The following is a 14,296-nucleotide window of genomic DNA, read 5'->3' on the forward strand; positions in this document are numbered from 1 at the left end:
AATAGATTGTCCTTGGGTAGGATAACATTCACTGAAAATATGAAAAGATTTGGTTGAATTCTTAAAGCAGTAGAGCTTTCTACTTCTGACCATTTTTTAGGCGATTTTTGGTCATTTTTGCAAAAAAAACAAGGAGGGGTGGTGAAATCTCCCCAGTTTGACCAAATTTCCTTAAACTTAGACTGAAGTAGTTTTGGGTGGATCCCTTTAAACTGGCAAAGTTTCATTGAAATCGGTGAGATGGCTTGTGCCACCCCCGCCTGGTCCTATCGTGGATGCACTCTTAAATGATTAAAATTCAGTCAGGCTCACATTGAGTGCAATATATTAATCTTCAAAGAATGAAGATATAAGACTCTTTAAGTCTTGTATGAGCTCAGGCAGCTGTGTGTTCTTACACATATTGACTCATCCTGACAATATGCCGCTAGTCTGCCTTGTGAATCAGCCTCATACTGCAGATTATGCAGTTTATCTCATTTACTGTTGATATATAGTTTTTCTTTGAATGTGTATCTTCCACAATTCTATTTTGTTTCTTCCCTTGCATGCACAGCCAGAAGGCTCATCCACGTCTTTGTGTTAAAGCAATAAATAATAGCTGCCTAGAGAAGACAGAGCAGATTTTGACTCTATATGTGGCGGAGGAACAGTGCAAGATTGACAGTGCAATGACAATAAAAGATTGTTCTTGTGTTCCTACTGTGTGGTTTGACACAAGGAGGCTGATGTTATCCATATGACCTGCCTTTAGTTTAATATCAGCCCCCTTTATACATACTGCATAGGGCTTTAGAAAGACAGAGTGCTATAGGGACACACTACAACAGTTAGAGCAAGGACACTGCAGTAAGCTGGGGAGTAAAACTGGATGGGGCAGAAAGAAGGGTAGTAGAGTTAAAGCAGACAGGCCACAGCAGAGGATGTGGGATATGGAGTATAGAGAATGAAAAGAGAGAGAGAGAGAGAGGGTCACGATTTTCTGCTTCATCCATCTTATTAGCAGTGGTGGTGAGGAGGAGGGTAAATCTGCAGTTAAGGGACCTGAGTTTTTTTCTGCATAGCTGATTATGGAGCCAACTTTTTCTCTTGCTCTTTTTCCTGATGTGGAGTAGATACTTAACCTTTACTGTATATTGTAAAGGTTATTTCAAGTGATCTATTTCATAGTGAACAGGAGACAGTGAAACTGCAGTCCAGGGTTTTGCAGTTACACTGTGGTGTAACAGGGACACAATTCTGGTCCCAAAGCCCTACTGATGACCTTCCAGAACAGGTATTTTGTGTATTTTTGGAGCAGTAGCGTGCGAGACCAAGAAGAAACCATGGTTTTAAAATTTTATTGCATATTGTGGATGGTAAAGGCTCATGATAGTGCAATCATAGCTTCACAAAATCAGGACACCGATGTTCCCTCTGAGATATATATTTTTTACATGCTGCAAGGGCTGATGTTTTCCCCAAAACTAGCTCACCCTTCAAGTCCTTACAGGTTCAAATGTACTAAACATATATATTTTTACTCGTTTAAAAAGCAAAAACATAAAAACTTTAATTATGTATGTGAACTTTTATTGCTTAAGAGTGTGTCAATAAGGAAGAATGAAAAGGCAGAACGAAAGAAAGAAAGCCTTTGTGTATACAGTTTGAATAGCAGTATACATTAGTGTGCTCCCGCACAGCGCCTCAGCAGTGACCCACACAATGTACATGACTTATGTATATAGGTAGGTGGATGTGCCTGAGTGCATTCAAATGCCTTCACAGTTGAACCATTGTCTCCCACCATCTCAGTGGAAGGACGGCTGTGAGTGGATGACTAATCCCAGCGTGTGTCTTTGCACCAGGAGTTTGAAAACACTGAGGGCGAGGAGTACCAGGCAGATCTCTCCGCCCTGGCCTCGCCTTCCTCCCAGAATGGCCCCGAGGTTTACATCCTTCCCCTCACTGAGGTGTCCCTGCCTGTCTCCAAACAGCCCGGCAGATCCAGTAAGAAACTACACGACACCATCAGCACACTAAGTCATGTACCTGAACATCTGAGCATCTGTTTTTTGCACATGTTAACAAAAGTACCGAAGGTTGTCACTTCTCTGAAGCACAGCACACTGTGGAACATAATATTGACTTTACTGATGATATTAAACTGAGAACAGTTTAGAAAGCTTAAGTGGAATAAATAGGGCCTCTTTGATTTGTTGTCTTTTACTATTTGTTTCTTCTCTCTTACCCTCTCACTGTCTCTCTACAAGAGACAGACATCTGCCCATTGTGTAATATATTTAGAAAATGACCGACTGCAGTGCTGCATATTCTATGTAAAAACCGTAACCCACTGGAGATGAAGGAATCTGATCTAACCCCACTGTACACTATTTCTGGAGCTCTATGTGTTTAAATGCATGTTACATTCGACATGTTCTCATTTATATAATACTCATATATTTTAGACTTTCCACACACATCCATGTTACGTTGAGGTATACGTTTTGTATTCTATATCTGTAATCCGTCCCAGCCGGTTTGTGTTTCTTCAGTTCATTCTTACCTCAAACCCATCATGTTAAAATGTGTATGTGAATTAGTATGACGTGTGTGTGTGTGCGTGTGTGTATCTCAGTATAAGCCAGATCCTGGGTGCTGAGTACCTCACCCTGCATGACTCACTGGCTGTCTGTGCTGCACTGTGCTCAGCCAAAAGGGAGCGAGCTGCTGCTCCGCATCCCAGGATGTGAGCGCCAGTAATGATTGGAGAAGGCAGCCTCAGGCTCGCAGCCAATCGCTACACTCGCCTCTGTCCCCCATAGCTACTGCTGTGTGATTGGTCCAGGTGTTGCAGGGCGAGGAATGGATAAATAGCTTAAGGAGAGATTGTGGAAGAGGGAGAGTGTTTCCTTCCACTGAATCGGAAGGCGAACGGCCTCTGACTCACTCGTCCTGTCTTTTGTGGAAACAGTGAAACATGTACCATTATTTATTGTGTTTACTGTTTTTTGGGGGGGAATGGAACATATAGGGAATTTTTTGTTCTAAAATTATCTTCCCATTACTCTACTATTATTGTCATATAAACGTGCAAATGTGAAAAGATCAACACAAAAAGATTAAACCCATTTTCACAAATATGGCATAAAGGTTAAGAATTCAACAGGGTGCTTGATAGAGCTTATTTGTTGTTGCCACACTTGATCACTGGAAGCTCCTCCATACATAATACCTGTTTTATGCACATGTCATAAACGATCACATTCATCTGAATATACAGACGATGAATAGGAGAGCTTTGTAATTGCAACTGTAAGAAAAATACCAATGGTACACTGTATACACGAACACTGAATGATGTTTTCCATACAAACCAAACATCAGTTATACATCAGCATGAACACACAGTACAACGTTTACCATTGATCTGATAGTCCCGGTTTCCACTTGTTGCTCTAATCTTTTATTCAAGAGGTCATGTAAAACTTTTAAAACCACAATAGAGGCTTGATGCAGCATTTCATTCCATGGTCCCACCAATCATGCAGCCCCACAGGACCCTGCCATCTTCTCTGGGAATGCCGTTAGTAGGACAGGAATGCACACTCACGCTCACACATTCCACATTTGGAATAATACCACTTCTTAATTTCTCTCTCTCTCTGTCCGGGAGGGGTGGTGAAGGCTCGGGGAGTTGGGGTGGAGAAGCGTGGGTCTGTTATCACCGTGACAACCTCTGCCCAGCGTTCCAGTGGAGAATGGGCCTTGTGTGTGTCGTCTTTACGTGCCTGTGAATGTGTGTTTGGTGCACTGGGTACCAGGAGACACAACGTGAGCGTGTGAGTGAGCGAACCGAACAATGGCCCTGTTTTAGGCCGGCTGGGCAGTGGGGGAGCATAAGGCCAGGCCGAAATGTCCATGGAACGCACTAGCGGAGGACTGGCATTATGGGAAGAATACAGTGAGGGGTCTGTGACAGAATGAGGAGAGACAGGGGAAGGGTGGTGGCATGCACCAGGACCTAAGAGCAGGGAGGGGAGACTTGAGATAGGGGTGGCGAGTGTGTATGACAGAGGTCTTTTCTGCGTTGGACAGAGCAGTGTTTGTGTCATGTTTGGCTGAGGAATGCTGCTGTCCTGGGTGACAGGGGGGCATTATGTGGACCTTATGTCACTACTGGGTATCTTGAAGCTGCGCACAGAGCTGGCGCGTCAAACGCCACACTACCAACATGCGTGACAGTCACATCAGGCGTGATACATGACCAGAAAGTCTCAGCACCCGGGGCAGAAATCCACCTCAGGACTCCTCGTCGACCCGTCGGCTGATCGGTTCACTCACTTACAGCTGATAAGTTTTTTATCTCCTTCTGTTTACTGTAGATTTAAAAATAGTTGGTATAGGAACCAAGGATTTCTGTATTTGCTCGACAGCTGGAGAGCTCTAGACGAGGACAGTGTGTGTGTGTTTGTGTGTGTCCCAGTTGGAGGATGAGCTCGGTGCAGACGGGGAGAGGCAGCATGGTGAGCTTGTTCAGCTGTGCAAGGGCTCGGAGGGTTAAATCCTGCCGAGGCTCTCACACACACACACTGCGATCGTGGGCTCATTCTCAGATGCGCACAATGAGGCTAAGACGCCTGGGGCTGGGGCCAGGGCCATGGGCTCTCGGTTCTCACACTCTGAACCAGTATTTCATCCCCGCCGGGGACTCGGACTCTGTCCCTGTCACGGTGCTCAGAGTGGCTGGCCGCTCCACTGCTCCGTCACCATCGTCTGCTCGCTCACCATCAACGTCTTCAGTCCTGAAATATGAGGATCCATGGAGGTATTTGAGTTTGTCCATGACTTAGTATGATTTGCAGACTTGTGATGTCTCTGTGGTGAAGTTGTGTGTGGTGGCAACAGGCTCCCTTGTTTTCAAAGAATTATTTTATGTAACTGGGAAGCAGCAAATTTGAGTTTATTTGCCTCAAGGCCATTCTGTCTGTCATAAATGCAATGCGTTGTTTTTTATTTTTAAAGAAAATGCTCTAAGGGGTTTGTGTTTTTCTCATCTTATATCTCTTTGTGTTTTTTTTCTGCATTGCATCTGTCTTCTGTTTCTGCAGACAGCCCTTAACTTTTTATTTTTTCTTTCTTTACTTTTCTCAATACGTTGAAAGCTTGTCTTTTGAGAAGTGTCTGTCTTTTCTTTTCTTTCACTCACTTATCTCTGACTATAGCAGTCTTTTGTTCCTGTTTAAAAGCAATTTAACGTCTTTGTTATTTTTTCCTTCCAGTCCAACTGCTGAAATCATCAGACCTTGGCCGCCATAGTCTGCTGTATCTAAAGGAGATTGGACATGGCTGGTTTGGCAAGGTAGATCAATAAATGCAATTCTTTTTTGTTCTGAAACATACGTACAGTTATCATTTGGATCTGGAGACACCAACTTTGTACTTATTGTTACTTATTTAACTGTCTAACAGTATCCGTCTTTACTGTACCAACTGTCTTCTCGTCTTGGTGGAATGCGCGGGTAATGTGATGACTGTCTGACTCCAGCGAGACGAATCTTTGGACTTGCATCAGGATGTTAATTCCATGGGAGACATTATGAAATTTGCAGTCACAGTAGATTCCTTACAGTTTACCCTACAGTACTATGCTGTGACACTTCCTGGATTTGCTTGTGCGATATTCCCATTTAACTTTGTCTTTAGGGTACTTTAGTTTCTCAGGTTGGAACTGCATGTTGATGCCGTTTGTAGTCAATCCAGTCTTTTATCATTCCAACTTTAATTCCTGTCTGATATAAAACCGTGACTCTGCTGTCCATTCTGTGTATTCCCCTCAGGTTCTGCTGGGAGAAGTCAATGCAGGCCTCAGCACCACCCAGGTGGTGGTGAAGGAGCTGAAGGCCAGTGCCAGTGTCCAGGATCAGATGCAATTCCTGGAGGAAGTCCAGCCATACCGGTCAGTCCACTATTCAATGCTTAAAGGACGACAATGAAACAATGTACACGACGAATCGGATTATATATTGTGTAAATGTTTTTTGTGCATTCATTTCTATTTAAATGCTGTTTGCTCTGTTAGAACCCTCCAGCATCCTGCCCTTCTGCAGTGCCTGGCACAGTGTTCAGAGGTCACTCCTTATCTGCTGGTCATGGAGTTTTGCCCTCTGGTAGGACACAATTTAATGATAAAAATGAGTTTATTCAGTCCTTCACACATATCCCATTATTTCCTGTCTGCGTCAGTGTTGTTTGTAGTGATCATTAACAGTCAGAACAGCGCACTCATTTTATTCGTCCTCTCAGGGTGATCTGAAGAGTTACCTGCGCAGCTGTCGGGTAGCTGATTCTGAGACTCCTGACCCTTTGATCCTCCAGAGAATGGCGTGTGACATTGCCTCAGGGCTCTTGCACCTCCACAAATACAACTTTATCCACAGGTAAATTAAGTCAATCCTGCTCCCCTTACCTTCATCAACCTGAATGTTAATGTTTTAAAAAAGGAAGAATCCACCTGCATGGTCTGTGTGCCCCCTGCTGGTCTCTCCCTGCAACAACATCCTGGTGCTGCCTGAGTAGTTGTCACAAACTCCAGCATCAGTGATTTTGTTGCCGGGGGCGAGCCCCTCTCCCTCTCTCTCAACCATGTGGTGGTGGTTTTAGCAACCAGTCAGCGACTGTCAGGCTGAAAAGCTTGATTTGTGAAGGAGGTGAGATTAAACTGACTGTAGTGTGTGTCTTCACATGGTCAAGTGAGAAGAAACAGGAAATGTTTCTGTACTTGTATCCATTTCTTGATATACTTTAAATAAGACTTTGGCTTGATTAATCAGAATTTAGTGATATATTGCAATTAACAACATAAGGTAGTGCAAAGTCAACATTCAAAATTTTGTGTTATACTGGCTGCAATAAAACAGTACTGTGCAGTACACGGTATTTTCAACATTTTTTTTTTTAATTTTTTAGTATTTTAGAAAAGTTTGTCACTGGGTCTCTTTGTCCCAACAGTGATCTGGCCCTGCGAAACTGCCTGCTAACTTCAGAAATGTCAGTTAAGATTGGAGACTATGGGCTTTCTCACAGCCGATACAAGGTCAGTCTTTCGATATTGTCACTAATTTTTCGACTGATACCCTATCAGCATTCAAGCACGTTTTTTTTTTTTTGTTTATTTCTGTAGGATGACTATTATATAACACAAGACCAGATTTGGGTGCCTCTGCGCTGGATCGCACCTGAGCTCATAGATGAGGTCCATGGAAACCTGCTGGTTGTTGACCAAACCAAAAGCAGCAACATTTGGTGCGATATTCAAAGACAGACACACAGATTATTGCAGATTTACTGAGATAAAGCTACCATACCAACATCACTGTTATTAAAATATGTAATATATGAACCCTTATTCTTGCTTTTGTTTAAGGGTTGATGCGTGTGAAACATGCACAAATAACATTTCTAACAACTTGGACAGGTTCAATTTGGCATTTAGAAATGTGATCCCCTATTCGTATGACACTTTTTGATTATTAAATATATCTCACACATACAGAGTACTTGTGACAGGACATAAAGAAGGTTGTAGTATTAAATGAACAACTTGCTTGAAACATTGCCATGTCTGAGATGTGAGCACTGAGCCCCATGAATGATTTCTTTGCCTGTTTCAGGTCGTTGGGAGTGACTGCGTGGGAGCTCTTTGAGCTGGGAAACCAGCCATACAGACACTACTCTGACAGACAGGTGTTGACATATGCTGTGAAGGAACAGCAGCTAAAACTACCCAAACCCCAGCTCCAGTTCCCCCTGGCTGACCGCTGGTGAGACATGCTTGCACATCCACAAGCTCAGGGAAACATCCTGTGCATACAAATACATGCTGATGGTCAAAAATGTATATATCATTGATGCCATATAAGACAGACATCATGCACTGAAGTGAACATTTTCAGCAGTGTTCTCTGTTTTTGAAATCGTTTTTTGCTTAAGGTAGTGCACCACTCCACTGTAGCAATATATCTCTTTGCTAGCAAGGGCAGATGATCAATACCCTCCCTATTCTTTATGATCCCTCTGGCATCGACCAGAGTTGAACCACCCTATTCATCTTTACCCGGGAAGCCAGCCAAATATATTTCCAAATTGTTCCCCACTAAATTAGACATGCTGGGTACCACACTGAAGCTACACAGAAACACAAAGACAAATGTAAACCCCATGTAACTGTGTCAGCATCTGCACTGCACCTTCTTCATGTACTCTATACATTATTGGCTAGGACTGTAAATAAGTGTCAGGTGTTGCTATGAAGTGCTGACTTCAGATGTTCTGTTTATATTGCCTTGTTGTTTGTCTAGAATCAATTCTTTAACTGCAGCCCATTCTTCTCTCCTTTAATTAAAAACATATTCTTTAGATACAATAAGTGTTTTTCAGCTTATTTATGCAAGAACTTTAAGAGCACAACCCAGAGTACAACTTTGACCTGTTCTTTCCTTTTCTGCTCCTTCCAGGTATGAGGTAATGCAGTTTTGCTGGCTGCAACCAGAGCTCAGACCCAGCAGTGAAGAAGTTCACCTTTTAGTCACATACTTGTGTGCCAAAGGGTCCAGTGAAGCTGAGGAAGACTTTGAGCAACGTTGGAATGCCTTGAGACCCAACTTGCTTGGCAGCACCTCTCACACAACCACATCCACAGCCCTGGTCCTGACCCCTACACCTCCTTCAGCTGATGCCCCTAATACAGACCAAACTCAGGCAGTGGAGCTGGCCTCCTCTGCCTCGTCCTCCTTCCCTCTTCTGGAGCACTTCTCTGACAGCTTCCACTCTGACACGGGGGACGACCTGCTGACTGTCACAGAGACCAGCCATGGCCTCAACTTTGAGTACAAGTGGGAGCAAGCCCGAGCTGAGCAGCCCTACTGCTCCTCCTCCACCAGTGGGCCACTGGGCCAGGGGAACCCCCACTACCAGGATATCTACTATTCAAGCAAAGGGAGCACCTCAGGAGGCTGCAAGACTGACAGCCTGACCTCAAGCATGTCCCCATCCTATTATGAACCCGAACACCCTGGTGTGGTCCCAGTGTTAAGTGCCCACAGCCCCTCCGTCAGCAGTGAGTATTACATTCGCATAGAGGAACCAGTAGAGTGTAACATTAATCTGGATGACAACATTGTGGACTACAGCCCAGGACTGGAGGCCAGCAACAGCAGATTGTCCTATGAGAGTCAATCTAGTTCATCCATGGCACATCCCAGTGCTTACTGGTCAACTGCTGACAATATCAAGTCCACTGCCTATGACTCTGATTCAAGTCCCACTATCCAACTGACCATGGAGCCACTGCTGAGACACACATCCAGCACCAGCCCTGTCCAATTAGGCCACTCCCACAACTGCCTCTCATCCAATCACAATGACACAGTCTACTGCGAACAGTCAGAAGCGTGCAAGACACGATGCCAGTCGTGTGTGTCTGAGCTGGAAACGTCACCAGAGTCCCAGTCAAATCTTGCCCACCCAGAGGGGCGGCTAGAAAACCCACGCAGTTTGTCACAAGCAGTGAGCAGCCCCAGCTTAGGGTTCTGTGATCCCTACCTTGAAGCAAACACAGGTCGTAGCACAGTTAATGAAAGCTGCCACAACATGGTAGGTCCCCTGAGAAAAACACTTCCCATTGTCAACCACGTTGGCATTGATGTAGGAACAGATGAGGGCTTGCTGCTGGGTCAGCAGAGAAGTGGAGAAATTGAGGATGATTTTTTCTCTGAGGGAGAGGCCACCAACTGGATCTCAAACCACTCATCAAACAATAATAGCCTGAGCTTTGACAGCAGGCAGACAGGCAGTGGAAATGACACTTATCTGGATCTTAAATATACTCCTCACTCAAACACAACTGAAGTATGGTCTTTAACTAAAGCTACTACCAGAACCTTCCACAACTCCAGGTCTTGTGGCACCTTGGAGGGAGGAGGAGGAGGAGACTCGGGTTGTAATGCTGCTCATAAATCTACTGAATTAGGATCATACATTCACTTATGCCACAAAAAAAGAGATCAGACTGCCAGTCAAGCGGAAAGGAACATAACTGCAGATAATGTGCGGGGTACTGATTCTCTCGCTGGCTCAATTATGCATACCAGAGGTTCAGAGGGTCGAAAACACGAAAAGCAATCATTGCTTAATGGAGAGAGATTGTATTCTGAGATAACACCTGAGGCAAGCTTCATAAAGTCCCCATCTTCTTTCAGTGAGCCTCAGACTGGTCAAGCAGGTGTCGTGACGGATAAACAGAGAAGTGACATGTGGGAGGGGGTTTCAACAGGAATATCTGTGGGTCTGAGTGACAAGAGCCGAAACTATGCAGAGACATCGGAGAGCAGCAGAGCCTTCGATAGCGGAGTAGGGGTTCGTGACTCCAGTATTTGCCTTGTTGAGCTCGGTGACTACAGTGAGGAGGAGGATGATGATGATATCACAGATATTACGTCAGGGATCTTTGCCGATTTCAACCTTGACTATGCTGACGTAGAGGATGAAGACCTCAGTCCAAAGAAGAATCCAGATGGAACTCCTGAATCTGTGGACACCATTAACCTCTCATCATCAATGGCAAGCCCCTGTGACCAGGCCTTCAGCCCCGATCCCTTCAATACCCCCATCCTGCCCAAATCTCTGGATAGTGGCTATGACACGGAAAACAACGAGTCTCCAGAGTTTATCTTCAGAGAGCTTGGAGATCCCCTGAGTGGTGATAGGAGCCCGAGGCTGGGTGGGGAACCAGAACTTGTTATGCAGGTGGGTTTAGGACAAGGGATTTGCACTTCCACAAGCACCTCAGAGCTGCAGTTAAAGGGCCTAACTGATAAGAACCCATATAGGGACTCAGCCTATTTCTCTGACTACGATGCTGAAAATGAGCGAAGTCCTCAAGAGCAAGGCAGTAAGTTCTTTGCAGGTCCAGGTAACAATTACTTTGCCACTGAGAAATTGAGCTCCATAAGAGATGACGATTCTTTCAAAAACCAATTCAACAACAGGGAACTTTTAACAAATCTAAGACACATCAAAAGTTGTGTTTTGGTGAAATTCTCAGAGGCTGACTCTGGTTCACCCCATTCTTTTCCCACCCCTGGATTATCCATGCTTTCACCGTTTCCACCACAGATGGGCGGCTGCCTGACCAAAGAGTCTGCCCCTGCAGATGATGATCTCGGGTTGGAGACAGAGCATTCGGGGGATGAGCCTTCCACAGAGCTCAGTTCGTCCATTGGGTCCTCCACTGTCCAGGAGGCCTCAGCAAACCATGAGGACGGGGGCAGGAGAGCAGATGACTGCTTCCCAGTCCAGTCACTGCATTCTGGCTCCGTTATATCTGACTGCAGTGATGAGAGCCCCAAAGAAAATGAAAACAGTGATGGATCCACGGAGGAGGAGGAGCTGCCTGAATTCAATCATGTCAAGGAGGAGACAGAGGACAGGCAGACAGAGGCTGTGAGAATAAATGAGGAAGATTTCGAGGACATAGATGCAGAAGAATGTGACTCACAGGAAAGTTTATGTGAAGAATCCAACGGTCCTCTTGACTTGTCCACTTCCTCATCATTGTTGGAGCTGTGCGGAGAAGATGTGAGGGCTCCACTGGAAGAGGCAGAAGATGAAGATGACTCAGATGACAGTGAGTCCGACGAGGAGTTAAGAACCTACAACATCCAAGATGAAGACAGTGAGGAGAGTGAGGAGGATTTCACCGCCGTGCCCGTGGTGGTCAGTGACTGCAGCAGGGCTAGACACCTCCGCAGCCTCCTGAAGATGCCCACCCTGCTCACCCAGTCCTTCTGTGACGAGTTGGAGAGGAAGAAAAAAGCTGTGTCCTTTTTCGATGATGTTACGGTGTTCCTTTTTGACCAGGTATGACTTGTTAATAGGGAACAGTTATGTCGTGTGTATTGACTACGAACAAATACATTGTTTAATTGCCGTTTATGACTTCCAGGAGAGCCCCACGGGAGAGCTGGCTGACTATTCCTTCTCAGCAGGAGTAGAGCCCAGTGAGCAGGAAGCTTCAGAGGAAAAAACCTCTGACCACCAGCCCAAGCCTGACCTTGACCCTGAACTTGAAGATCAAGAATGGGACACAGATTGTGTTTTTAATGAAACAGATGGGAACAGCTCAGACGAGGGTGAGGACACAAATGCTACGCGAAGTAATCCTAGCTGATGTATCCTGGACTAATCACCATATATGCGATTGTTGCTGTCTCGTGTGCACTCAGGTGGGAGTTACGAATGGAAAGACGATCGCCCCTTTGATCCCCATCCATCCATACCTGACACCATCCCTGAGCCTGCGTCTTCACCCACATCTGTCTCCAACAGTCCTGAGGCTCCTAAACCTGCCGCTGTAGCACTGAACCGTTTTATGGTCTCACGATTCTCTATCACACATGTTTCCGACCCCCACATGGGCTCAACCACAGGTCTGTATAAACTATCAGTCATACATAATTCTGGACATAATGTTAACTTTAAGTCACCCAATATTCTTCAAGAATTTGTGAAGATTTGACTTATTTTCAATCATTTATGTCCAACAGGTAACAGTGAAGATAGTCCAAAAGATTGAGTGTCCTGCGACTTTGACCAGAAGAGATCGATTCCTGGTCCTTCTCAACACAGAAAAGCAGCATTACTATATCTAGATGTTTTACAGAGTTTTATTTTTTATCAACGTTTGGGGCATCTGACCCTGGTGACCCTTTATGAGACAGTGCCTCATATTGTAGTGAAATACCCTAAATGATTTGCACACTTCTTTTTTTTTTTTTATTTTCACGAGGAAAGAGCAATGGCTCCAGGAACGGCAAACCTGATAGTGATGAACTAGAAAGTGGATACAAAGTCAGATCATATTGTTTGGAAAAATAGAAATCTTATATATAGTTTAAACATGCGGTATACCCATAACAGTAACTTATTTGCTCAATGCAGCATCAGATTCTTTCGGTGACCTTACAGTTATTTTAAAATTGTGAATTAAAAAAATATTCATAAAAATAAAAATGATAAAACATGTGAAACGACAGGCTTCATAGCTGCTCCTCTCATTGGCTGCTTTTGTTCATCCGCTTTCCATTGATCGGGGATTTTCGAGCAACTTAAGACTGTTACAGCTCTCGTTGGTGGAGCCGGAAATTAATGCTTGATAACTGTTGCACAAGAAGCAGTGATGGATTTCCAAACAAAACAAAACAAAAAAAAAAAGACTTGGTACTGGTGATGGTGTTCTAAGTTGTAAGTGCTTAAACTTATTTTGTCCCTTAATCCAAGTCATATCCAAATCATATTGATTGTGGGACTCCATGGATTCAATGTGCTATGTTAAAAGAAAACATAATACAGGAAATCAGGGTGTTGCCACTACTTAATCATCACCACCACCTCTCACTCTGGTTTCAATAACCTGCAGTATATGTCTTATCTGAAGCACTTTGTACAGCCTCTGTTGCTCCGTATCTCCCCATCCTGGAATGAAAAAGCTGAACATGTGAGATTCCCTATTTGTGTCCACGGTGCCAGCATAGGTTTATTTATTTTGTGCCATATTAGTTCTGTTTAAATTACATTTCATCAGCAATACATTGAAGGGGAAGAGAGGCGATTCAACACAATTCAATGGTGTCAGTGTCAGTCATGAATGTCCGTTATCATCTTTATGCATCTTTTCTACGTATTATTCATTGTCTCATACATAATGTATCTATTACATTTGTGCTGAATGGCTGGTTCTAAGGTGTACGGAAAAAAAAAAAAAAAAAAAGAAGACATTCAAAATAGGACATATCTGACATATTGTATGAATCTTATATCAACATGTAGCAGGTAGCTTGACTTGAATTACTACTGCTGTATCGACAGCTCCCTCCCCCTCTCTATCCCCTCTGTAGCTCCAAGTGCCAATTTCGTTTCCTCTTACCTTGCCTTTTAAGTTCTGCAAGAAGAGAAAATATTGCAAGTATTTTTGTACGAGTATTTGAACAGATGCAATCCAGGATGACAGTCTCTCAAATTTGCCAAAGAGATATTACAAAGCCTATTGGCTAAAGTGGCAGACGCCTTTGGAGAAGGTGAGGTGGGCTGTTCTATGCACCGGTAGTAACATCATTGCTGTTTCCATTCGTCCCTCACTCATGGCTGTTGTACTATCCCAACAAATAAATCCAAATACTTTTTCCCTTCTCGTGTCTGTGATACTTTCATCTGTATTGATGTCAAAAGAGGTTTTTTTGTTGTTGTTGTTGCACAA

The 14,296-nt window shown here is 44.1% G+C and overlaps 2 protein-coding genes across 2 annotated transcripts in view; both read left to right on the forward strand.

The window, feature by feature from the left end:
• Positions 1–2,745, forward strand: part of LOC103361246 (serine/threonine-protein kinase LMTK1-like) — a 23,364-nt gene extending 20,619 nt beyond the window's left edge. Inside the window, exons 4-5 of the mRNA XM_008287277.1 lie at positions 1,848–2,027; positions 2,695–2,745. Coding sequence (XP_008285499.1) covers positions 1,848–2,027; positions 2,695–2,745 — 231 coding nt within the window. The remainder of the gene's footprint in view (positions 1–1,847; positions 2,028–2,694) is intronic.
• A 1,357-nt stretch (positions 2,746–4,102) lies between these two features.
• Positions 4,103–14,228, forward strand: aatka (apoptosis-associated tyrosine kinase a). The gene is made up of 12 exons (XM_008287262.1): positions 4,103–4,810; positions 5,265–5,344; positions 5,823–5,941; positions 6,065–6,152; positions 6,289–6,422; positions 6,994–7,078; positions 7,166–7,287; positions 7,656–7,805; positions 8,499–11,901; positions 11,987–12,173; positions 12,267–12,470; positions 12,588–14,228. The coding sequence occupies exons 1-12, from the start codon at positions 4,795–4,797 to the stop codon at positions 12,614–12,616; spliced, it is 4,617 nt and encodes a 1,538-aa protein (XP_008285484.1). The 5' UTR covers positions 4,103–4,794; the 3' UTR covers positions 12,617–14,228.
• The last annotated feature ends 68 nt before the right edge of the window (positions 14,229–14,296 follow it).

Source organism: Stegastes partitus, unplaced genomic scaffold (assembly GCF_000690725.1).
Source record: "Stegastes partitus isolate 25-593 unplaced genomic scaffold, Stegastes_partitus-1.0.2 Scaffold493, whole genome shotgun sequence".
Lineage (NCBI taxonomy): Eukaryota > Metazoa > Chordata > Actinopteri > Pomacentridae > Stegastes > Stegastes partitus.